The following is a 24673-nucleotide window of genomic DNA, read 5'->3' as shown; positions in this document are numbered from 1 at the left end:
CATAAATCTTACCACTAACCGAAAAGTATTATTTACTTATTATTCGTTCTGGCTTTCCCTCTCTATAAAAAAAAAAAATGGACTTAATTTAACTCATGAACCAAGATATCCTCAATTCCTACTGTGACAAAATAAAATCTAATCAAATATTTGATGCAATTTATGCAGATTTAAATTAACTTGAATAAATCAATTAAAGAAGTTGGTACAGACATCACCTATGGATGATTAATTATTAATTAATTAATATGAGACTTGAGTAGTGGTAGAGTTTTAGACTAATTTATTAGCTAATAGGAAAGTCTAGCAAGGAATAAATGAATTGACTACTGTATTGTTAAAAAAATTAATTTTGAGGAACTTGATTTTCCGTTAAAATGATGCTTGATCTGAAAGTCTTATCTTTATAGTTCAGCCTCGTATCATAAACCTCCCTTACAAGAGCTTGTTCCTAGTGTCTTTTTATCTTTGTTCAGCCTGGTATAAATCTGCTTTCTTGTTGCTTGTCTTGAAAAGCATCTTCTCTTTCAGATACATTTACAGCCTTCAGTTATTTGGGTTCATTGACAATTTTCCTTTCCATTGACTGTTAAGACCTATGATATGACTGAGAGAGTAGAGTCATTTCTAAAGGATACATTTTGTTAAGAGTGAGGACTCTACTGTGATGGTGAAAATGGTACATGTTCATCATAAAAAATGAACCAGTAGAGAGAGCAGAAAGTAAAGAGCGATGAAAGCACAAGCAATTGTGGGTCAGAGTATAGTATAAGTGAGTTTTCTGCTCAGGGTCTTCCAGGCTGAAATCAAGGTGTAGGCCACTGCTGCAACTGATCTGAGGCACAGAGTTTTTTTCCAAGATTACTTCTTTTGGCAGAACTCATTTCTTTATGGCTTTATGACTGCGGACCCTACTTTTTTGCGGGCTGTTGGTCAAGATCCAGTCTCAGTTCCCAGAGGCACCCCAGGCACTTGTCAGGTGGGCTCCTACATCACAAATTTACTTCTTCAAGGCCAGAAGGAGATCATCTGTAGCACCTCCTTCTACTAAGGCTCACGTGATTACAGCAGACCCTTCAAGCAAAATCTCCCTTGTAATTAACTGAATGTTAAGTGATTAAAGACCTTGATTATATTTCAATCATTTATTTTTCCATAAAACTTAACAAATTCATGGGGCGATATCCCATTCAGTTCAGAGGCCCGTCACATACTCAAGGGCAGCAAATTTTACAAGAGATTATAGAAGAGATTATCTTGTCCTTGGGGGTGAGAATCTTGGGGACACCTTGGGAATTCTGTCTACCAAAGCTGCTTTTCAAATTCCTCAAAATATAACTCTAGCTATCCATTTTCACTCAACATTATCTGGAAACGTGATGAGGCCTGGAAGAGCCCAGGGAATTATTCTTTTGTATTTCATGCCAAAAATTGCTCATCCCTCTTTGAAATGAGAAAATCTTTTGGTACTTTAATATTTTATGTAGTTTTTCATGACCTGGACCTCAGCAAAGTAAAAGCAGAGAAAGTGGCTAAAAACAAAGAATCAAAAAGATTATATCTTGCCCAATTTTTCCTTTTATATTCTGATGAACAATTAAATATATCCTACTCCATTTCTTTTTTTAATTTATTCATTTATTTTTATTTATTTGGTTGTGCCAGGTCTTAGTTGCGGCTCACCAGCTCCTTAGTTGCAGCAGGTGGGCTCCTTAGTTGCAGCATGCAAACTCTTAGTGGCAGCATGCATGTGGTCTAGTTCCCTGACCAGGGATTGAACCTGGACCCCCTGCACTGGGAGCACGGAGTCTTAATCACTGCGCCACCAGGGAAGTCCCTCCATTTCTTCACAGTTTAAGTTTCTTACCATACAACTCCCTACGATATGAATTGTTTCCTGAAAATTCTGGTTTCACTAATCTTCCTTTATCGAAACATCCTGAGGAGAAAGGAACTACTCAACTAAATTCTATTTAATCAATCATTTTCTTACTTTTCTAGAAAGGTTCATAAAATTGAATGCACCCCAAGCAGTACCACAAAGTTTTCTATTTATTGTGCGAGAGCTAAATTAGTTCCACTTCATAATAATGGATTTCTGTTATGGAATATGATTCATTTCCTAACAATAATAAAAAATCCTGTTTTTTCTATACTTGTTTCAAATAATAGGATTTTTGTTGATTGCAAAGTTAGATGAATTTCATTCCTCGGCACCATCCCACCCCACCCCCTCCACAAAGGGTGGAGGGTAGTCTGTCAGATGAGTTGGATAAAGTCAACTAGAGAGAGATTGGTATTGATTTTTTTTTTTTGGCTCTTTCTGAGCTATCCAGTTTTATACAATGGCATTGCCTAAGGGCCAGGGTCACGAAGAGGTAAGGCCCTCTAGGATATTATTGTGGCATTTCTCCTACAATTTTCTTCAGTTGTTTGATCACTGCAGGAGATAAGTTTTCAGTCATAAAAGAATATCTGTATGTACAGAAAGTTTCTTTCATCTCACTCTTTATCACCCTGCCCAGTAAATATTTGTCTGCTGTGACAGGTCAGGAGTTCTTAAAAGGCATAGATTATGTCTAATCTCCTAAAACAAAATGTAGAAAAGGTTTTGGAATTCTCCCTTCATTCCTGGGTTTGAAATGGACTCCAAAGTGGGGAGTCAAGTCGATCAGATAGCAGTGACATGTTAATTAACTAGGTAAATAAAATTGAGATCTTGTCTAGAAAGAATTTGCCTAATCCTACAGACAATCAGAAGCATTCCGATGTCTAGGAGAAGTAGAGAAGGAAAGGAAGAACAATTGGTACTAATTTCTACATTTTAAGAGAAGTTAATTCTGGGCCAAAGAAGGGGGTAAGTATCAGCCAGTGCAGCTCAAATAGCCTTCTAGGCAAAAGGACCCGAGGTGATAAAGTCAAAATCGTCTTACACTAGAAGTTAGAGGTAACTATGATAAAAAATTATATTGTTTAACATTCATCGAGCACTTAGAGTTTACAAAACACGAAGTATATTTCTATATGTTCTTTAACTTAAACTAGCTTGTACAGCTTATAAATTATACATCACTCAGGTATCTCTTATGGCATACGATTTCTCTTGAATACATCAAATGATGGGGGACTTACTACTTCTTCAAACAACTCAGTCCTTAAACAAGATGGCAAACCTTATTTATCTTTTCCTCTTTCTGTCCTCCTGGAATGTATCCCAGGTCTTACCACCATGTAGGCAATCAACACTTTTTAAAATTAATTTAGTTTTGAACGGTTTTGTTTGTTAGAGATTTCTTCTTTTTTTAGCTTAAAATTGCCATGTTTGATAATTTAAATTATTGTTAATTCCCCATTGAGAGACTTATAGAATAACCCTAACTGATACTCAATATTTGAAAAGGTGTATCCTTTTTTGTCTCTGTCTTCTTCATTCCAGAATAAACATTCCCAGTAATTGTAACAGTTTTGTATTTTGGGTTAGAATAATATTTTGTTACCCTATTCTGGCAATTGGTTGTCTTTTCTTGAGCCTGATCCTTTAACAAAACCCTGTAGTCAAACTGTGGGCTGATCAAAACCGTAGCAACATAATCTCTTTTTCCAGATATTATGTTTCTATCTGTGTAATCAACAGCCCCAATATCAACCCTGGCATATTAGCCAATAACTTTACTTATATTGCTTTAAGACAAATGAAAAGTCTTAGCAAGAAGACAGAAATTGAAGAAAATCAGTATTATCTGTAAACAAGTATGAGCTGAATAAATAAAAATATAAAACTTAAAGAAAGCATTGAGTCCAAGGCAAAGAAATACATGAATAAAAATTGGACGAATTAAACAAAATAAGGGGAATGATTACAGGGAAGATAAAGAGAGATCCCCCTGAGTGAAAATTACTGTGAAAGAGACTTAATGTCAAGTCCAAGAAGTGTTACTGTTTGCTATAATAAATTTATAGATTTGTGAGTTTTTAAGGATTTCACGGTGATTTTCTTTCTTTTCTTTTCCCTTCTTCACAGGAAACGCATAAAACAGCAATCTTGTCCTTAAAAGAGAGAAATATACCCACTTTATTTCCCCCAGATGTACTGAGGCAAAAAAGAGATGTGTTGACACAGCAATTAGCACATCATGGGAGTCATACCAGAGGGAATTAATTTAGAAAACAGAAACTTCTAAAGGTCCCAGAAAATCACTATGTTAATTAACTATGTTGATGTTAATTTCATGTCTTAGTTTGTCATAGGTGATTAGAGGTCACAGCCAGTGACCTTAAAGTTTTCATTTTAATAAAGCACTACAGCGACATCATATTTCTATAATATAATATTTCCAGTTACTGGGAACATAAAACTAATATTCAGAAAAAGGTAAATATAAGCAGTGTAAAGTGAAAAATCAAGGATCAGTGACTCCATGGACAAATTACATCCAAATATTTTGTCTCATGTTGTTCTTTAATCCTATATGTTCAAAGCCTTAATTCTTGGTCATATATCCTGATCATGCATCACCGTGCCTACTAATTCTATGTGTAATGCTGACAACACAAAGGACCAAAACTCTGGATATAGTCCTTGGCAGCAAAAATACCTAGACATTCAAAAGTATTCAATAGAAAAGGATACTATTGTCAAAATAATAAAAATTGTCCAAGAAAAAAACATAGTTTGCTACACCAAATTTTTAGCTGGAATCTAAAAGTATCATTTCAATTTTGTTGTATTTTTAATTACTGCTTAATTCCACTAGATGTCAGTACTGGATAAGAGCATCCTTAATAGGTACTTGATCTCCTGCAGTTGTAACCACTCACGTGAAAGGAATAAGCCCTATCTAGCACATATGTGTGCATATGTCACTTTCATGTATGCAGCTGATGACATTTACAAGTTATCCAGACACTTCTACAACTGGTCGACTCTTTTCTTAAAATGTTTAACTCGTACTTCCCTTACCCACTAATTATTAAAGGAAAATGACCATTTGATATTAACTTGCAAATTACTCTGTCCACCATCGTTGCCACATCCTATTTGAATGTATCTACTCACTTTTGATTTGTCCTCGCTACAGCCGTTGGATTTTGAAACAAAGAAGGCTTATACTTTTAAAGTAGAGGCCTCCAACCTGCACCTTGACCACCGGTTTCACTCTGCGGGTCCTTTTAAGGACACTGCCACAGTGAAGATCAGCGTGCTGGATGTGGACGAGCCGCCGGTTTTCAGCAAGCCCCTCTACACCATGGAGGTTTACGAAGACACTCCAATTGGGACCATCATTGGCGCCGTCACTGCCCAAGACCTCGATGTCGGCAGCAGTGCCGTAAGGTAAGAAAAAGAAACGTTTTCTTTTCTGTGTCAGAAAGAGAAAGAAAATAAAACAACACTCTGACCAGGCTTGCATGAATTATTTAGAGAATACAGTGCTTGAAAATGGAATCACTGTACATAGTAAGTATAAGAATAGAAGAAAAAACATAGGATTTGAACAAAAACATCTGATATCAATCCCTGTAACAGGGTTTAGTAGTGGCCTGATGTTGGGCTTGTCACTCATGCTGGTCAACCTCAATTTTTTTATCCACAAAAGGGATTTAATAGTAAGCCTAAGAGGATGATTCTCATGAATAACGATATTAAGATACTTTCACGGTGCCTGAAATATCATAGATATATAATACATTTTTCAATTATTCTAAAATCTCTGTCTCTTACCCAAAGTTACTGCTTGAAAAAGATTGTTTTACCATTTTAAATTTGCAGCTCATTTTTTCACTGTGGCAGTTGTATATGCTGATGGAAGCACAATTAGAGTCAGTCTTAAGGTAAGAGGCATTGTGGAGTTGCTCAAAGCCCAGACTTGGCAAGGAGTTCCTTACTGGCATAAGGCTGCTTGGTAGTGAGTCAACAAAGCAATCGATGGAACAAGAAAGAGTAAGAAAATACACCCCGCCCCCCATAAATGCCACTTGCATTGCTGAAACGTGGTGGGATTCCCTTTTCCTCCCTTATAAATCGATCCTACAATGTATTTTGAGACTTGTTCTGATTCAACTTTGCTTCCTCTGTATGCTTAATCCCTGCCAGGTGCCCACGTGCCTACAAGAACTGGGGGTGGGGGGGGGGAGAAAAAAAAGGAAGAAATGAACATATGTACGAAACAGGAAGAGACAGACGTTGCGATTGCTGATGGGGAGGGGTGGGGGAGGGGAGGACTGGGATCTGGGATTAGCAGGTGCAAACTAAAAGGATAGAGAGAGAAACGTGTGATCTGTTCCGAATCTTCTAACTCCAAAGGGTTGAAGTTATAGTATGCAAAATCCACACCAAAGAACACATTAAGTAGGCTTTTAAAGCAAAACACCACTCTGTCGACATAGGAAAAATACATAGACATATATCGCACAAGATTTTAAGCCATGGGGTAATTAATGATTTAAAAAAAAAAAGCATCATCCTTTCAGCGGTAGCCTCAACACATTCATAGCATAGAGAAAAATTTCAGGATATGGCTTGAGAGCGTGAAAGCTCTGCTCTTTGTATTTGTCTGAATCCACCCCCCAAAGTTGCCTGAACACTTTCCTTCTTGAAGCATGTCTGTGATCAAGAGAGAACTAAAAAAGCACATTTGTCTTGGGAAAGGGAAGAAAAAGAGCAATTATTGAGTGCCCCTACATGTCAGGTTGAATGCTGGCTCATTTCCTCATTGGGTTCAAGTTGTTCTACATGCTCATATTACAGCATGATTCACTGTCAGTTAAACTCCAGAGAAGTCTATTTATTACCAGTGTTCACAGGGGCATGCTCAAGAATCTGCTACGTTAGTAGTTGTTATACATTAATCTGTCATCATCCATCAATCTTGTTCCTGAACACCCTGAGTGTGCTGCTGGTCATTGTGAAAGTGGAAAATGCCTGCTGAGTGGATTCACAGGTAATTTCAAGAATGTAAACAGAATGGAAGAAATATTGAAGGTTGTAAAAAAGTAATAAAAAGGTAAATAAACATGGATTGAAATTCTCTACAGTTCAATAGATGAGAATTGTGGGACATAGTGGGACACAATATCTTAGGGAACATGCTAAGTTGTTTAATTTACTATATGTACTATTTTTTTATTTTACTTTATTTTTATTTCATTTTATTTTTTTGACTGCATTGGGTCTTCGTTGCTGCGCGTGGGCTTTCCCTAGTTGTGGCGAGCAGGGGCTACTCTTCATTGCGGTGCGCGGGCTTCTCATTGCAGTGGCTTCTCTTGTTGTGAAGCCCGGGCTCTAGGCATGCGGGCTGCAGTAATTGTGGCTTGCAGGCTCTAGAGTGCAGGCTCAGTAGTTGTGGCATGAGGGCTCAGTAGTTGTGACTCATGAGCTCTAGAGCGCAGGCTCAGTATTTGTGGCGCACGGGCTTAGTTGCTCCGCTGCGTGTGGGATCTTCTTGGACCAGGGCTCAAACCTGTGTCCCCTGCATTGGCAGGCGGATTCTTAACCACCAGGGAAGTCCATATGTTCTATTTTGAATACTGATAATAGCATGATGAGGTCGAGATATGAATAAAACATTATTTTAATGAAATACTTAAAAACCAAAAAATCGGAGAGTTGACAAGTAAAAAATACCACCCGGTAAAGGTAAGGTGAGAATTACAAACTTCTAAATATAAGAAAATGATTAGATCAAGACCCTGGTGTGAAGAATAAAGGAAGCCTACATTTTAGAGAAATTCTCCAGCTACAAGCCTATTTTCTTTATCTGTTTGTTTGTTTGTTTTTGATGTCACAGAAACTAGTGTCTGACAAGTGCTACTTTATGTGACATGAAATAGTATCCCCAGTCTTTTTTCTAATGGGCAGCAGCCTGACTCACTGAAGCTGTAGACAGAGATGGATTTAATTGATCCCCGTGAGGGGTTGTCAAAAGACAGAGGAGCTTTTGAATCAACATGAAAGTTGTCTTACTTTCATGTTCTTGGAGTAAACAATAAACTTGAATCATGTCAGGTGAGGAATGTGGGGTATGGATCATCTCTTCTTGGTCTGAAATCATGTTTGCTCACTTAAGAATGATAGTAAAAATATGTTATAAAAAATAAGCATCAAAATGACAAATTACTTGGCATGTGTAGGTATGCTCTGTTTGTTTTGTTTTCCTTTGCTTTACTGCAATTACTGCTTTGCATTACCCTTTTCATAGGTTATTGTGGAAGGTATTAATTTAAGATTAGGTTATTCCACACCACTGGGTATTTTATAAATATTATTACTTCATCATCACTGAGCACAGCAAAGAGTCACAAAGCAATGACATTAACCAGGGATTGCAAAACCTTAGAAGAAAGGTTCAGTTAGGTGTAATGCCCCCAAATATACCATATCCTGTCCCCTCTTGTCCTGAGCTTAATTTCTAGTTATTGTTTCCTTTGCTCTTCTAGCCTTTGCCTTTAGATGAACTGATTTCCTGTCTCTAATATTCTATATCCTTTGGCACTCTTATTATATAGTTCATGGGAATGATTTCTAGTGAGTCCAATAGGAGTGTAATGAGTGTACCTACTATTAGTGAGGTGGGGACAGTCTCTTAAGAAATGAAATTTAAAACAGGTGACTATGCAGTTACATCGGAAATTAATATTTGTTTTGGATATAAGTGATTTAAGTTACAGAGAGATTTCAGTGGATGATTCTGCTCAGTATGTGCTATTTTTCTTTTGTTCCAAACATTTAAAAATCTTAGTTATCCTATGAATGAATTTCAAAATAAAATTTAATCAAAGTATTTTTCTGTATAAAATGAGAAAATGGACAATTCCATTCTAAACCCACTCCTTGTAAGATGGGTTGGATAAGATACTGATAATGTAAACTAAAATCTATTTTATGTATATAAACGTCCATGTGTAAATTATTATAGTATTTAGTAGAACAATTGAATGGTTTATTTTTCAAGTTACCTCCTTTTGTTTGATGATATGTCCAACAAAAACCCATCGCGTAAAATCAAGTAGTGAAATTGGTTAATAAATAGAAAACCATTATCAAGTATCATAAGTAAAAAGTAATACATAAAATAATTAATAACTGGTTGTTAAAACATAAATGTCTAAATGAGTCCCACTTAAAATTATCTTATATTCCGTATCTGGTCTGTTCAATGCACTTTTGGAAACATTTTTGTATCACTTGAAATTGATTTTTTCATTGTGGATTAGGAGGCTATCAGAGTAGGCAATTTTCATTTGAGGGCCCTTTCCAATACACCAGAAATCTTGTTTTGTGGGCAAAAACCTAAGCTCAAATACAAAACAAGCTTAGAGAATGAGAGGAAACAGAGGCCCCACTTATCAAGTGAAATCCTAGAGCAACATACATAATTTACTTTAAATGTTAATTAATGAAATGGTAAAAATTAAAAACTTGAAAACTTTCTCGCTCTCTATTTTTCTCCTATTTAACAAGATTTTTTTAAGAATTAAATGAGGTATCGGTATATAATGTTTTATTTTTTAAATTTTTTATAGATTGTATATTTTTTTTAAAATATTTATTTATTTATTTATTTATTTATTTATTTATTTATTTATTTATTTTTGGCTGTGTTGGGTCTTCGTTTCTGTGCTAGGGCTTTCTCTAGTTGCGGCAAGCGGGGGCCACTCTTCATCGCGGTGCGCGGGCCTCTCACTATCGCAGCCTCTCTTGTTGCGGAGCACAGGCTCCAGATGCGCAGGCTCAGTAATTGTGGCTCACGGGCTTAGTTGCTCCGCGGCATGTGGGATCTTCCCAGACCAGGGCTCGAACCCGTGTCCCCTGCACTGGCAGGCGGATTCTCAACCACTGCACCACCAGGGAAGCCCTAGATTGTATATTTTTAAGATAAGATTAGGTTCACAGCAAAATTGAGAGAAGATACAGAGATTTCTCATATGCCCGTTGCCACCACACATACATAGCCTCCCCCTTTATCAGCATCCCCCACTGGAGGGATACATTTATTGCAGTGATCAACCTACATTGACATCATAATCATTCAAAGTCTATAGTTAACTTTAGGATTCATTCGTGGTGTTGTACAGTCTGTGTGTTTGAATATATTTATTATGACATGTAACCATCATTGTAATATCATACAGAGTATTTTCACTTCCCTAAAAATCCTCTGAGCTCTGTTTATCCCTCCCCACACCAATCCCTGACCTTTTCACTGTCTCCATAGTTTAGCCTTTCCAGAATGTCATACAGTTGGAGTCATACAGTATGTAGCCTTTTCAGATTGGCATCTTTCTCTTACTATTTACATAAAGCTTTCTCCATATCTTGTCAAAGTTTGATAGCTCATTTCTTTTTAGTGCTAAAAAGTATTCTGTTGTCAGCATGTACCACAGTTTATGTATCCACTCACCTACTGAACATCTTGAGTGTTCTTTAAGTCCTAGGAATTACTAATAAAGCTGTATAAATATCCATCTACAGGTTTTTAACATGGACATAAATTGTCAGCTCCTGTGTGTCAATACCAAGGAGTGCAATTACTGGATCAGATGGCAAGAGTATGTTGAGATTTGTAAGAGACCACCAAACTGTCTTCCAAGGTGGCTGTGTCATTTTGCACTCCCACCATCAATGAATGAGAAGGCCTGTTGCTCCACATCCTTGCCAGGATTTGGTGTTGCTGGTGTTCTGGATTTTGGCCTTTCTATTAAGTGTGTAGTGGTACTTTATCGTTGCTTCAATTTGCATTTCCTGGATAACATACGATGTGGAGCATCTTTTCACGTGCTTATTTGCCATTTGGATCAATATATCTTCTTTGGTAAGATGTTTGTTAAGGTCTTCGACCCATTTTTAATTGGGTTGTTTGTTTTCATATTGCTCAGTTTTAAGAATGCTATTTTTTTCCAGTGCATACAAAAATAAGCAACAAAAGGTTTGCCTTTCTTTAATATTCTCAACCACAGATACAATCTCATTGTAAAAGAGAGATTATGATGGATGCATTACTTGTTAAGAGCATGTATGAAGCTTATACATACTCAGTTGTCTCACTGAGTCTAACTTGCGCTGAGTTTCTGGGCAATGGCTACCTGTGGATGACAAGGAGAGATTATAGATACGTAAACCTGAAATATTATAAAACTCAGGACAAGAATTAAGAAATCTGAAAATGAGGGTCATCAAAACTCCACTTTTCTCTTTACCTTTGTTCACACAATTAAATTCCGTCCAATTAAAACAGTATCTTGCCCTCTATTTCATGGCCTTCATCCTAGACTTCTGCCATTTTAGGTGGCAAAACCATGTGCATCCTCATTGCTATTCTAACTCACTTCTCTTTCTTCTTATCAGTGTTGTCTTTTACACATCTTTCATATTCACTAAAGACACTATATAACTCTACCATGTTATTTGTCATTTTTAGCTTATTGCATAAATATATATTTACTTTTTTAACCACCATCTTCAAAACTCAGAAAATGAAAGGGAGCTGGAGAGTTAAGAATATTTTCTTGTTCTTTCAAATACTATATGCAAAATTAATTTAATTTTAAAATTTTCTTGATGTATTTATCCTAATATATAAAGCAACCAGTTAATGAAATGTAGAATGTTTATGTATGTATATGTGTGCATTTATAATTTTTAATTGATTATAAGCAGATCTAGATCTAGACCTAGATATATAAATATAATAGGTCTTTTTATTTTGTAAGGGTCTGTAGACCAGGGTGTTTGGATATAATCTTTATAGGTCTTAATTTCTGCTATTTTATCACAATGTAGTCAAGAATATACTTTTCTTTTTCATTTTTTCTTTTTTTTTTTTTTTTTGGTAAAATGGCTTTTTGTTTCCTTAGCTCCTATAAATAGAATTAAAGGAAGCTAAATGCTATCAGTGCATTTGCAAGTAGACATTATACAAAGTTCAACTTCAAAAAATAATTCTCTCTCTCTCTCGAGTCCTAACACTAAGTGTAGCACAGTTGTGAAAAAGTCAAATAGGGCAAACTCCCCACATGTTAACATGTTTAGCTACTACTGCAATGTCTAAATTCCACACTCCTTTTTATTTTTTTTCCTGTAGTTTCTTTGAAATATTTTATAAGTTTCTATCTGCTTTTTCTTTCCATGTCTACCATTTGTACACAATATCTCTATTCTTTTTATTTTACATTTTTTATCCACTTATGTTCTCTATACACTTTCAAATGATCTAAAAATTTACAATATTTCTTTCAGTAGTATTTAGTCCTAGCTGTTGTTAAATGCCAGTTGTTATCCCCACTTAGAATTAGTTAAATAATTCATGAAAGATAGTTTCTGATAAAGAGACTAACACGCTTTTTTTAAGGTGAGCTTTAAAAGTGCTTTCTTATGCAGAGTCCAGTTACTTGTTTGGTATAACTCGAATTACTCTTTCATATTCTAGTTTCTATTATTTAACAGAGAGCAAAATAATTTATTTTTATGGCCTGTTCTCTTAAAAAATACTGAAAGTTCTGATAGCAATTGGGAAAAAACATTTTACCCATAAGGTTATATATGTATTAAGATAAAATTGTTAATCCTTTTTGAGTAATGCTTACCTTATCTCTTTCAGTTAACATTCACATTGTGAATATTAACATATTTGCAAGAGACACATCTGGTAAAGGACTTTTCTCCAAAATATACATTCTTAAAAGTCTAAGATGAAGGAGATGAAATAGAGGGTGAGAAACTATTTTAATTGGAGGGAATAGAATTGTTGCACAAAGGTAAAGAAAAAAGTTGAGATTTGGTTAACCTCATTTTCAGATTTTTTTTAATGCTAGTTCTGAGTTGTTTAATTCATCAGTGACTTGATTTGCATATCTGTAATCTCTCCTTAATCTTCCTGCTTAACCATTGCCCAGAAACTCAGCAGACCCCACCTCCAGTGAAACAATTGACTATATGTAAGCTTCCTACAGGTGCTTATCAAATTATTCATCCATCAGAATCTCCTTCTTATGATGGAATTGTATTTGCAGTTGACAATATTAAAGAAAGGAAGTACCTTTACTAGTATACTCTGCTTATTTTGTTTGCACTGGAGAAAAGAGCATTCCCTGTACATTTATACCAACTGAATGTTTAACAGTAACTCATTTGAGAAGTTGTTGATGGAGAATTTAACTTAATTGTGGAGAATGAGAAATTCCTTTGTGAATAAACTTATTTTGTTTTCCCCTTCAAATGATGTATTCATTGATGATCAACATAAGAGGAGCTATTGCAAAGAACATGTACCAAGATGAACAAGTTTACCCTTGTTTGCTTCAGTGGCAATTAACTAACAACATATAGTGACATTGTAATAACTTATTTGTATGTGTCTTTGGGCTGAGCCCTTTGGTCACAGTTCTTTAAACATCACAGCTATTATTTTACAGTGGGATAAACTGAGGCCCAGGAAGAACCAATCATGTCTTCAGTAAAGATGGGAAAATAATTTGAACATAAGCAGCCAGATTCTAAAGGTCAAAATACTAATTGCTCTACTGCTAAAGGTTAATCTAAATATTTATCTAGGTTTTTGAGTTGCTTTGTAATTCTAGGATTGTTGAAAATACAAATAAATTTCATAGTTTTTAGTAGCTTCTTAAACAAAATAGACAGAAATTCAAAACAAGTCAGTAAAAAATGTACAATATTTGATTCTTTAAGATGTGATAACTATGGGCCTTATTATATACTTGCAAGAATTCTATACACTTACATAGGTTTCCCTGGTTTAAACCTTACAATAACTTTAAATCTGAAAAATATTTAATTCAACTATGGGAAAATTGACATTTTTCAGGCTGGAAATATAGAAACAAAATGTACAGCTCTTTTGTTGACATTTTTTGTACATATGGAAAAAAATCTTATTACTTATTACCTTTTATTTTTCTAGACAACTACAAAGTCCTTATAAGATTTAGACATAAGAATTTATTGACAAAATTCAGTGGATTTGTGACACAGATCTACAGCTCTAATTTTTATGAGGATTGGATCTTGGTAGCCAATGATGAATTTGCTTTTATTTTAAGACATTTTATAGTATTCTAATGATACAGTGGCTGCATGTCCAGATATTACGATGGTGAGCTGTTTTTGAGGCTATCTTGTTATGCTTCACATAACTCCTAAGAATGAAGGAATGTCCAAGTCTGTGATCTTTATTACTGACTTAAATGTTTTGGGTTTACATTTTACCTGCTAGAGGTTCAGTTTCTTTGCTTTCTCTCAAAGTGCTGAGTGCTCTATATAAGTGCAAATTTCATAGCTCTTTCCCTTCTCTCTATAATTTATATACATGCTCTTAGAGAATAGCCCTTTTCTCACAGTTGTTTGAAATGTTTTAATTATTTTGATTTTTTAAAGATTAGTTACTTTAAATATATCATAAATAGATATAAATCCTCCTCCATGGACAATATTGTAATAATCAGGATCCAGTTTATAAGCTGCCCCAGATTATTTAATAAGAGGATGTGAGTAATTTTCAGAGAGAAATGAGCTAAAGAGTAGATAACCACAGGAGGAAATGAAAGATCAGTTACCAGAAAAAGAAAAACCAAAACAAAACAGTAAATAAACGCTTTCTTTCAAATATGGTGTTTATATTTGGGTATCAAATGGTAAATGACTCTGGTTAAAATGGCATCTTTCTTCAGAGACATTTGGCCATGGCCTCCAGTGACAGTAAATAAATCCAACTTGATTAGGAACGACAGGCATTTGATACAGTTCAAGGGAACAGCTGTGATAAAGTTATATAAAAAGACTTCAGAATAAATATGTCTAAATACTCAAAATATATAAAACAAATATTTCCATGTGTGAATGTGATCAGGTCATTATTAAGAGGAAAAGTCAGATGTCCTTATAAAATAAGTAAATGCATACATGCAAGTATAAGATACTATGGATAGAACAATAAATTCAATCCTACTCTAAAGAAACTTTCTGTATAATCATGAAAACAAAATACAATTATTTTGCTCTTCTCATTTGAGAAAGACTGTTAATACAAATTGAAATAGGTAAATAAGATGAAAGAAGTAAGAATATAGAATTTTGTAATAAGGAAGCAATAAATGCTTCCTAGAAGAATTTGGCAAGGCTTCATGGGAAGACCTTGAGCAAAGGCATAATCACATTCTTTACTTATTTACCCAGGTATTATTGTCCATATTTTTAATAATGAGAAAACTGCCATGACATGCTTGCTATCTAAGCTCTTAAGAGCAGGCCCATATTATATATATATATATATTTTTTTTTTTTTTAACATCATTATTAGAGTATAATTGCTTTACAATGGTGTGTCAGTTTCTGCTTTATAACAAAGTGAATCAGTTATATATATATACATATGTTCCCATATCTCTTCCCTCTTGCATCTCCCTCCCTCCCACCCTCCCTATCCCACCCCTCTAGGAGGTCACAAAGCACCGAGCTGATCTCCCTGTGCAGAGCCCATATTTAATCAGTATTTGCCTGAACTTTATTTTCTTTCCATTAGAGGAAGCTGCTTTGAGGTCTCTGAAAAATAAACCAAAGGCCAGGTGTAAAGCTTTGGGGGCAGACGAGGGTTAACTAGAAACGTAAGATCGTACACAGTCAGCAGACCACATATGACTATTAATAAATAACTAAAAAAAGACTCCCAGAATGAGGAAAGTGTAAGCAACACTGAGGAAAAGTATAACAGCTATGATTTTAATAATATGTAGATTATAGTGTATTTCTTTTTCTTTAGAGAGCTATTTTATTTGTATCACATGCTTCCAAATAGAATTTAAGGACAGAATAGTTCTGCCTTTATTAATTTAATAATTTAACCTAGTGTTTAACTTCTCATCAAACATTTAAACCAAACAAGGGGAGCTATCTAAACGAAGATGTAATCTTCTATGAGGAAAATAAGAATGAGGAGGAGGATTAGGAAAAAAAACCCAAAAAACTAAAAGGAACTAGTAGGAAATTAGCAACTACTATTTAAGGAAGTTTGAGAGAAACATTTGGGACTCCTCAGAAAACAATTTAATTGCGATCTTGATGAAGCAATTACAATCTAAGTGTTGTATGTGGCTTAAATTCTTAGTAGAGTGTTTATAGAAATAAATTGAACTGAATTTACTTTCATTTAGTTATCTGCCACCAGACCAAAAAAAAAAAAAAATTAAAAAACAAACACTAGCAAAGAGTGAAGAGTAAAGAGATTTTGATCTATTATTAGTACCTGGACAAAATATTTCCTACCTTGATCTGAGTTATTACTCTTAACATTTTTATTGCTTAAAAAATGAGATGTAATATTTTTAAAGCACTCTGTATCATCAAGTACTTTTTTTACAAAATGTGTTTGAGAATTGGGACAGGGTCAAAGTTAGCTTTTCCATTAACTGTGAGAAAGCTATTAGGCAAATTAAAAGAAACAATTTTAAGGGGAGTGTTTACCTAATGAAGAGAACAAAACTTTAAGGCATTTCTGAAAGCTCATTTTCAGAAAAATAATAAAATTGTTCTATGTCGAGTGGTCTGCACAGATTAAGTTAATGCATTAATTTTTGATTTCCATTGAATTGTTAAAACAGGTTTCTTATCAGCAGTCCCTGTGCATACTTCTATGAACTATAGATTTGTATCATATATCTATCCTAAGCATCTTTTTTAAATTTGAATTTCATCTACTCACCAAGTAAGTATAACATGACTCAAACACAATATGTACCTAAAAGTTTTACTCATTTAAACTGGTAAGTTGGGCCAAATTAGACAGTTTATATTATATTGTGATTTTTGCTGAAACGCGGCCTCTGTACACCAGCACCGAATTGAATCTCCAAGACAGATTTTTGGGTGAAGTAGAAAAGAATAGCTTTATTGCAGGGAGCCAAGCAAGGAGTACAGGGCAACCAGTGCTTAAAAGACCCAAACTCCCGGAAGGCTTTCAGGGGAAGGTTTTTAAAGACAGGGTGAGGGAATGGGGTTGCGGAGTGTGTGATTAGCTCTTGGACGTTTTTCTGATTGGTTGGTGGTGAGGTAATTGGGAGTCAGCATTATCAACCCTCTGGTTCCAACCAGTCTGGGGTCTAACGTGCTTGTGGGCAGCATGCAGTTAAATTCTTCCACCTGCTGGGGGTTTCAGTATCTGCAAAACAGCTTAAAGGACATGGCTCAGAAGATCCTTGACTTTGTTTATTGGCCAAAGTATTATTATTATTTTGTCTTGCTTGACTGTTTTCCTTTCTTTCTGTATTTTCTCACTTCTCTAATTAAATTTATTCTTTGAGTAAAGTGTTTCTACAGACAAAAGGCAGCTGGAGGACATGGGTGGGAGTCTATCTTGGGAAATCCTCATAGGGTCGTGCTTCGTTATGTGATTAGTTGCAATTAAGATATCAGTCTACCCTTAGATTGAATGTGGACTGTAGCAAACCCAAAGTAAACCAGTCATGGCTAACTCTGGGATGGTGATTCTCCTGAAACTGATCTAGACACTTTATAACTGGGTCATGTCATCTCTGAAAATATCCAGGAAATGTAGGAGTGTTTTCATTGCCAGTTCATTGATGGCCACATCTTATCTATGTCTCCTAATTGCTATAGCGGGCAAAATACCAGAGTAGAAAATGGCTATTGTCTAATGTTTATCATTCAGTCAGGCACAGGGATCAGCCAGTAACACAAAGGTAGGACCTTAGGAAAATGCCAGGACCTAGTGTTAAGAGTCTAACCGGCTATGGGAAGATGCTGAAGATGTTTTACTGAGTAGAAAATGTTCAGATAAGAAGGCAGTAAGCTTTCTAAGAGGATAACATCCAGAGGAAGGGGTATCAAACATCACAAGGTGATGGAGATAAAAACTAGATGCCAGAAAATAGTGAATGAGAACCAAAGCACCATTGTAAGAAATAAGGCCTGGCTATTGTGCCCATGGTTTGTACTTCCGGTGTTTGGGGTTGGGGGGCTTCGTAGTTCAGGTGTTTTAAATTTGAAGGCTACATATGTGACAACTTTGTTCTAGAACAAAGCATACATTTGTGTGATAGGAAGAGGTTTTTTAAATTGAAAAATAATACAAAATAATCAATAATGTGGAAAGAGAGAGGGAGGTAAGGATATGTACACACACGTACATACATGTACACACCCCACATGAATGATTCCATACCTAGGTACATATATCTTATCTCATTTTGTCTATACCACATTTACTTTTATATTGCTAGGTAGGTATTATTTTCCCAAATTTTACAGAAGACAAGGAGAACAGGCATTAGGGAGAAAGATTCCTAACCTAACTGCACAAGGTAAGTGAAGGAACCGGTATATCACCCTAGTTGTTTCTCCAAAGAGTTCATGTTCTTAATTCTATACCTATTTCTTTGCCTCTCAGGGGTGGTTGATTTATGGAATGCAAACTCTATATGTCAGTGTTAGACTGAAATGACTAAATAAATGAAATTTGCTTACTCACCTTCTAAGATATTGGATTTTGGTTGATAGATAGATAGAAAGATAAAACAGAGATAGGCACATTATTTTATGTATGCAATAAGTAAGTTCTTGAATTTTTAAACACATTACCAGATAGACCTAAATTTAAAATGAACTGTGGGTGTGTAATGGTTCATTGTACATAGATTCTGTTTGACTCAGCTTTCTAAACTGTAAAATATGCTGTAAGAATTAACTAGAAGTAAAGTGATCAATTGTCCCAGTTTTTTCTGGGACCAAGGAGTTTTTAGGATCCCAGGATATTCAGCACTAGTACTGAGAAAGTCCTCAGCAAACCAGAAAGATTGTGTTGTCCTAAATAAGACATTCCTAAAACCCTAAATAGGGTTTGAAGTAGAAATATTTAACTATTATATAGGTAGTAAGAATAGGATCTGTGCATTGATTCAATATAGTGTTTAAGTTGCAGATGCTATGTGCAAATAACATCCCAGGTCCCTGGCAACACAGAGATGAATAAAGTGGCCTCAAGTAATTTAAAGGGCCTTGAGTAAGGAAGACAATCATGGGCACAAAATGTATATGATCTGTCTTATGTTTGCCAAAATCTGCAAAACAATTGAGTGCTAGGAGCATCAGAAAAGGACCTGTTCATTGCAGAGATTTGCAACAATGCAAATACGTGCAGAAGAGCTTTAAATAATATCATGCAGTTTAATTGGAGTAAATGAGAAAAGAAGAAAGGAATTCCAAAAACTGATGGAGGTTCTACTTAAGGAATGGCAGCGTGAGAAGCTCTGCAGACATGCTCCCAGTGAAACAGCATAAATGGTGAAAATTATTTTTAAAAAATTACAATCATATACGGTCTCTGGAAAATTTCCTAAGAGCATATAGCAAATGAAGAAACATTTATTCAAGAAGATCTATTAAAACACGATAAGAACATCCAGAGACTGTGGCACTTGACCCCAGACCTATTTCTTCCCTTCCACTCCCATCTCCCAGCTCAGCCTGATAGAGAATTCTCTCTGGACTCTGCATGGAATGGCTGAGAAAACAGGGCTCCTCTCTCCTCAGCTCTCAATCATGGGATATAGTATCTTACCAGGAGGGGCAGGATGCCAGCGTTTCTCATCTTCTCCAACTCTTGAGTTTTCAGAAGCGGCCTGGTGAGTGTGGTTGAGATTGGCAGTTTGTTTCCTCCACTCGCTCCACTCCTCTCACAGGGCAGAGGCCCTACCGCAGGCAGGCTGATAATATGGGGCCCAATCACTTGTCTCATGTTGCTTGTTCCACTCCCAGAGAGTCAAAATGAGAAGACCATCACGCCGCCGGCAGCAGGGACGCAGAGAATTTCCCAGGGTAAGAGAGCCCGTAGGATTGGAGAACTTTAGCTCTTCCCAAAATATGTTCCTTTATTTTTTTCAGTTTTAAGAGACATAAAATAATAAAAGTACTAATTAACAATGTTTTATTGTATTTTTTACTGTATCAGTGTACTATAGATAACAATATATGTATTACATATATGTATAGATATATAATAGCACATGGCTACCTAGGAGTAACATTTCTATATTTTATTAGAATTAAGTTAATATAAATTTGAATCTAAGTTAAGCTGCATATGGTAACATCTAGAGCAGATAATAAGAAAATAACTCAAAAATGTGGTATAACATTATTAAAAGAATTAACATTCCACTAGAAAATATACACTTCATGAGAAAGAAAGTAGCAGAGGAGAAATCCAGAAACCTTGCACCATCACAATTTTTATCCTATAGAAGTGAAATTTCCAGATAATTGGAGCTTATCCCAATTAATGAATTAAATGAAAAAGTTTTGAACTAATAAGTTTAAAATGTTTTAAAACCTACCACCTATTGCACAACTTGAATATATGAAAATGATTGAATTGTTCATTTTAAATTGGGAAATTGTATAGTATGTGAATGAAGCTATTATTAAAAATAAGGCTTAGGAAAAAAGTAAGCGTATGTTTGAAAAGTGAGGCTTTATTGCAGAGCTCAGAGTAGGATATGTTAAGGTTAGAACAGAGTGCTAATACGAAACAAAAATTAGAAAGTATTATGTATTATACATATTTGTATTATACAAATATCGTATATTAACGCATGTATATGGAACCTAGAAAAATGGTACAGATGAACCGGGTTGCAGGGCAGAAGTTGAGACACAGATGTAGAGAACAAACGTATGGACACCAAGGGGGGAAAACTGCGGTGGGGTAGGGATGGTGGTGTGCTGAATTGGGCGATTGGGATTGACATGTATACAGTGATGAGTATAAAATTGATGACTGATTAAAAAAAAAAAGTATTATGTTCCATGCAAAGTAAGAGAAATAGATTTCATTCTATATGGAAAATAGTAATAGAATCTCAGCATTGCAAGGTACATTCAGACTCTCCAATCATGCTTAAATTTGTTCTACACCAAATTGTAGATACAAATTGTTGTATCTGCACCAAATATTTCGACGTCAATATTTGACTACTCCTGGTGCTTAATGGTTTTCTGAGGAAACCCATTATGACCCTGTGCAGCTCTGACATCAAAAAGTCTTTGATATACTTATCCAAAATCTTAATTTCTATGGATTCCATTTTCCTGTCCTATCTGTATCCCACTGAAACATAACAAGTAAATCTAACACCTGCTTCACATGAGTGTCCTGATCAAATTAAAGGTGGCTAGCACGTTTTATGTCTTCTTTCCTTCAGCCTGCATAGCCTTAATTATTTCAACTACTCACAACTCATTGAATCAAATATCTTTCCAGCTTCTTATCTTTGTCTCTTGGCAAGATTCTGGTCTACAGGAAATGCTTACAGCCTTGTTCCCTTCAAATACATCTACCCTGTGCCTTAAAAGTGATGAACTCTTAACCCATACCCTAATTACACCTTTCGAAGTGTTCATTACCCACAAGATCATGTCCCACCTCCTTAATAGAATTTACGAGACCCTCCTTGACCTAAATCACTTATCTTTTTTCATGTTATTGTGCCTTTCAGATATTTTCCCATATTTCCCAACAGCTTATAGTTTCCCACACAAACTCTATGGTTTTGCTACTGCTGTTGCAGCTTCCTGAAATACCTTTCCTCCTCTCCTCACTTTGTCTGCCTCTCTCTTCTCGTGAATAATTCCTTTATAGCCTTCTAATGTCAGCCAAACACCGTGTGCAGGAAGGTTTGCCTGAATCAATAGGTGTTGAACCAGGCATAAGCATCTTTTCTTTGCACTCCTGTAGTGTCTTTTCTGTCTTTCTACCAGGCATAAAAATCATCTGTTTATCTGTGTTCCCCCAACTAGACTCTTTATCAGTGGGCATCTTACTTTACTACTTTTTATTTGTTTCAACCCTAGTACAATGTCTAGTGCATAGTGGGCACTCCGTAAATATTTAGTGAATGCTACAATTAAACACCAACCATTGTTAGTCTACACCAACAATTCTTTAGAAATGCTATAGTCACGAAGAAGGTTCAGTAACAATTTGCTTCTTAAATTAGCCATGTGCTCAAGTTGAATAAAGGTGCTGAAAAGGGGTATTGTGAGAAGATGCTTTTTTGTTCAGAAAAGGACATCAGGCAATAGAGCGAATTAAGCTCATTATATCTTGTACTCCTTGAGTTTTAAATGTGCCTTAAGTTCATTTATAATTTTTGAGAGCATTTCTATGAGATAACATGCTACATTGAACTCATAAGGCATGCATTATCATAAATCAACAACAGAAATATCAGAGGCAGATAAAAACCTTGGTTCATACTCTGATCTTATCAGTTACTAACAAATATTGACAAGTTATAAATCTCACCTATAAAGGCAAACTAGTTTTGATCTAGCGCCAAAATGATATGCAAACTGCTCCAGTTTTAGGTAACCAGTTTGTCAAAATTATAACTTGCAATTTTGAAACACATGTCTTAACTAACTTTTCATGACGGCCTGGGGATTTAGATGTGCTGACTACTATGATGTCATCTGTTTCAGCCACTGTTTGTAAGGACTTCACCTTGATTCCCTGGCCAGAAAAATGGTGATAAACATATTGTGCATTCAGTCTTTTGATTAGCAGAGCCCTTTTCCACTTAAAAATGATCCATTTAAAATTGGTAAGACTATCTTATGATAATTATATGGAAAACATTGATGACCTAGTTCAAATATCAGCTCTAAAACTTTCTGACTTTGTGAACTTCAGCATATGTTTTGTTACTCATATGTAAAATGGGGAGATTAATAATACTCATTTTTTAAGGTTGTTCTGGGAATTTGTTAACATATATAAATATTTAGAACAATACCTGGCATGTGGAAAGATTTCAAAATGTCCATTAATATGATGATTGAAAATATGTTTGAAAATAATTTTACATATATCACTCTATATGTCCACTGTTACATAAAGGTTTATACAAATGCAATGTGTCTTTTATTCATTTTCTTGCATTTCATAGTCCAGCTGCTTCACATAAAGAAGGAAACGTCTGTTACTATCAGGAAGGTTGGCTAATACAGAAGATAAAGAGACATTATTAGCCAAGGTCACTGATTTTTGGTTTATTTTTTAAGAAAGTTGTCCTGATATTTAGAGTAATAAAACAACCATGGCCCTTTTATATGTGTTTGAGGGAAATATTTCTGTACAATTATCCCATTGTCAGTTAAAACTTTTCCCCTTAGTTTCCCTAACATGTTTTTTGTTTTGTTTTTTTTTTTTTCTGTCCATGGAAACGAAGACTCTACCTGTGTTCTGACCTCAGTTCTTTGTAGCTATTTCCAGATGCCTCCCCCACCCCCAGCTCTTCCCACAGTCACCATTAAGGAATCTTTTACTGCTTGAAAAACTTTTAATATTCAGCAGGTTAAGGAAATCCATGGTCAGCTTTAGAATTTTAGTCTCTGCCGAGCTTTCAAGGTGTCAAGGCCCTAAAATAATACGAACAGCAGGAGTACTAAATCTTTCATTATTTCCAGTTTTCCCTTGAGCATACTGACTTTGCAATAAAGAAGCTGTCATTTATACTCTTCTTTATTGCAAGGTAGGTAATAGCTACAGGAAGAAAAATAAGGAACTGTGTCAAGTTAGCCTGACTGCCATCATGATTAATGTGTAATCATTGCACATTTGCATCTACTCTTTTTTATATACAGGTACTTCATAGATTGGAAGAGTGATGGAGACAGCTACTTTACAATAGATGCAACTGAAGGAACCATCGCTACTAGTGAATTACTAGACAGAGAAAGCACCGCACAGTATAATTTCTCCATAATTGCGAGTAAAGTTAGTAAGTATGGCGTGGACGGAATCAATGTTATACTGCAATTCTTTGGATTTCACACTCTTAAATGAGTCCCTGCTGAGGTGTTTTCATTTTTGGACTGACAGCCAAGTGGTCTCTTGGGGAAACTCAGAAACCTGCTCCTTTTCCTCATAGCATTAAGTCCAGAAAAATTGTGACAGCTGCCAATGAGCCCTGTTTGCAGGACTGCATGAGTATCTAGCAGTGCATTTCATGGTGAGAGCTCATCCTTTTCCACCCTGCAGGAGGAAATAACCATCACATGAAATCATCTTTTCTGAAATATTTTCTGAAATTGAAGAGAGCATTTTTAAATTCACCCCTCTTCTTTCTCTCTCCTTTCATTAAAATGTATTTTGTTATGAACATCATTGTGAAATATACAGGAGTTTTAAGTGCAATTCTTCAAGTGCAATTCTTCACTCAGAATCTATAGGATCGTTAGCAATTACTCCTTGTGTTGGTTTCTGCTTGGTCCAGAAGAGAATCCTTTACACTGAGAATGATTATAGGTCTTATGTGTTTGGCTGGACAATTCAGGATATTATCACAACTTCCAAAGGTAACAGATGAGGGTGGGAGTGGAGACCTTGGCTAGCAACATACTTGTCTGTAACAGAAGTGCATCGTACAAGTCCTTCTGCTTGGGTTCTCTTGAAAGATTTGAGGAAATCCCTTCTGAGTATCTTTCATTCTGTTTTCCTCCTATTTTCTTTCGTGCATCCGGTACAAGTACTCTGACAGCTAATGTCAACTTTCAGTGCAGGGAGAAGCTAACCGTGAACATTTCTGTTGAGGGGTTTTGGGTCAGTCTCAACTCAGTGGGTGTAAATGGGAAACAGTTTTGTTAATCTTC

The 24673-nt window shown here is 35.5% G+C and overlaps 1 protein-coding gene across 1 annotated transcript in view; it reads left to right on the top strand.

Moving 5' to 3' along the window:
• CDH12 (cadherin 12) overlaps positions 1-24673 on the top strand; it is a 1005439-nt gene that overhangs the window by 954773 nt on the left and 25993 nt on the right. The window contains exons 9-10 of the mRNA XM_007188231.2: positions 5079-5332; positions 23666-23802. Of these exons, the coding sequence (XP_007188293.2) occupies positions 5079-5332; positions 23666-23802 (391 nt within the window). The remainder of the gene's footprint in view (positions 1-5078; positions 5333-23665; positions 23803-24673) is intronic.

This window comes from Balaenoptera acutorostrata, chromosome 2 (assembly GCF_949987535.1).
Source record: "Balaenoptera acutorostrata chromosome 2, mBalAcu1.1, whole genome shotgun sequence".
Classification (NCBI taxonomy): domain Eukaryota; kingdom Metazoa; phylum Chordata; class Mammalia; order Artiodactyla; family Balaenopteridae; genus Balaenoptera; species Balaenoptera acutorostrata.
The sequence above is the reverse complement of the archived record's forward strand: the minus strand, read 5'-3'. Positions and strand labels throughout refer to the sequence as shown.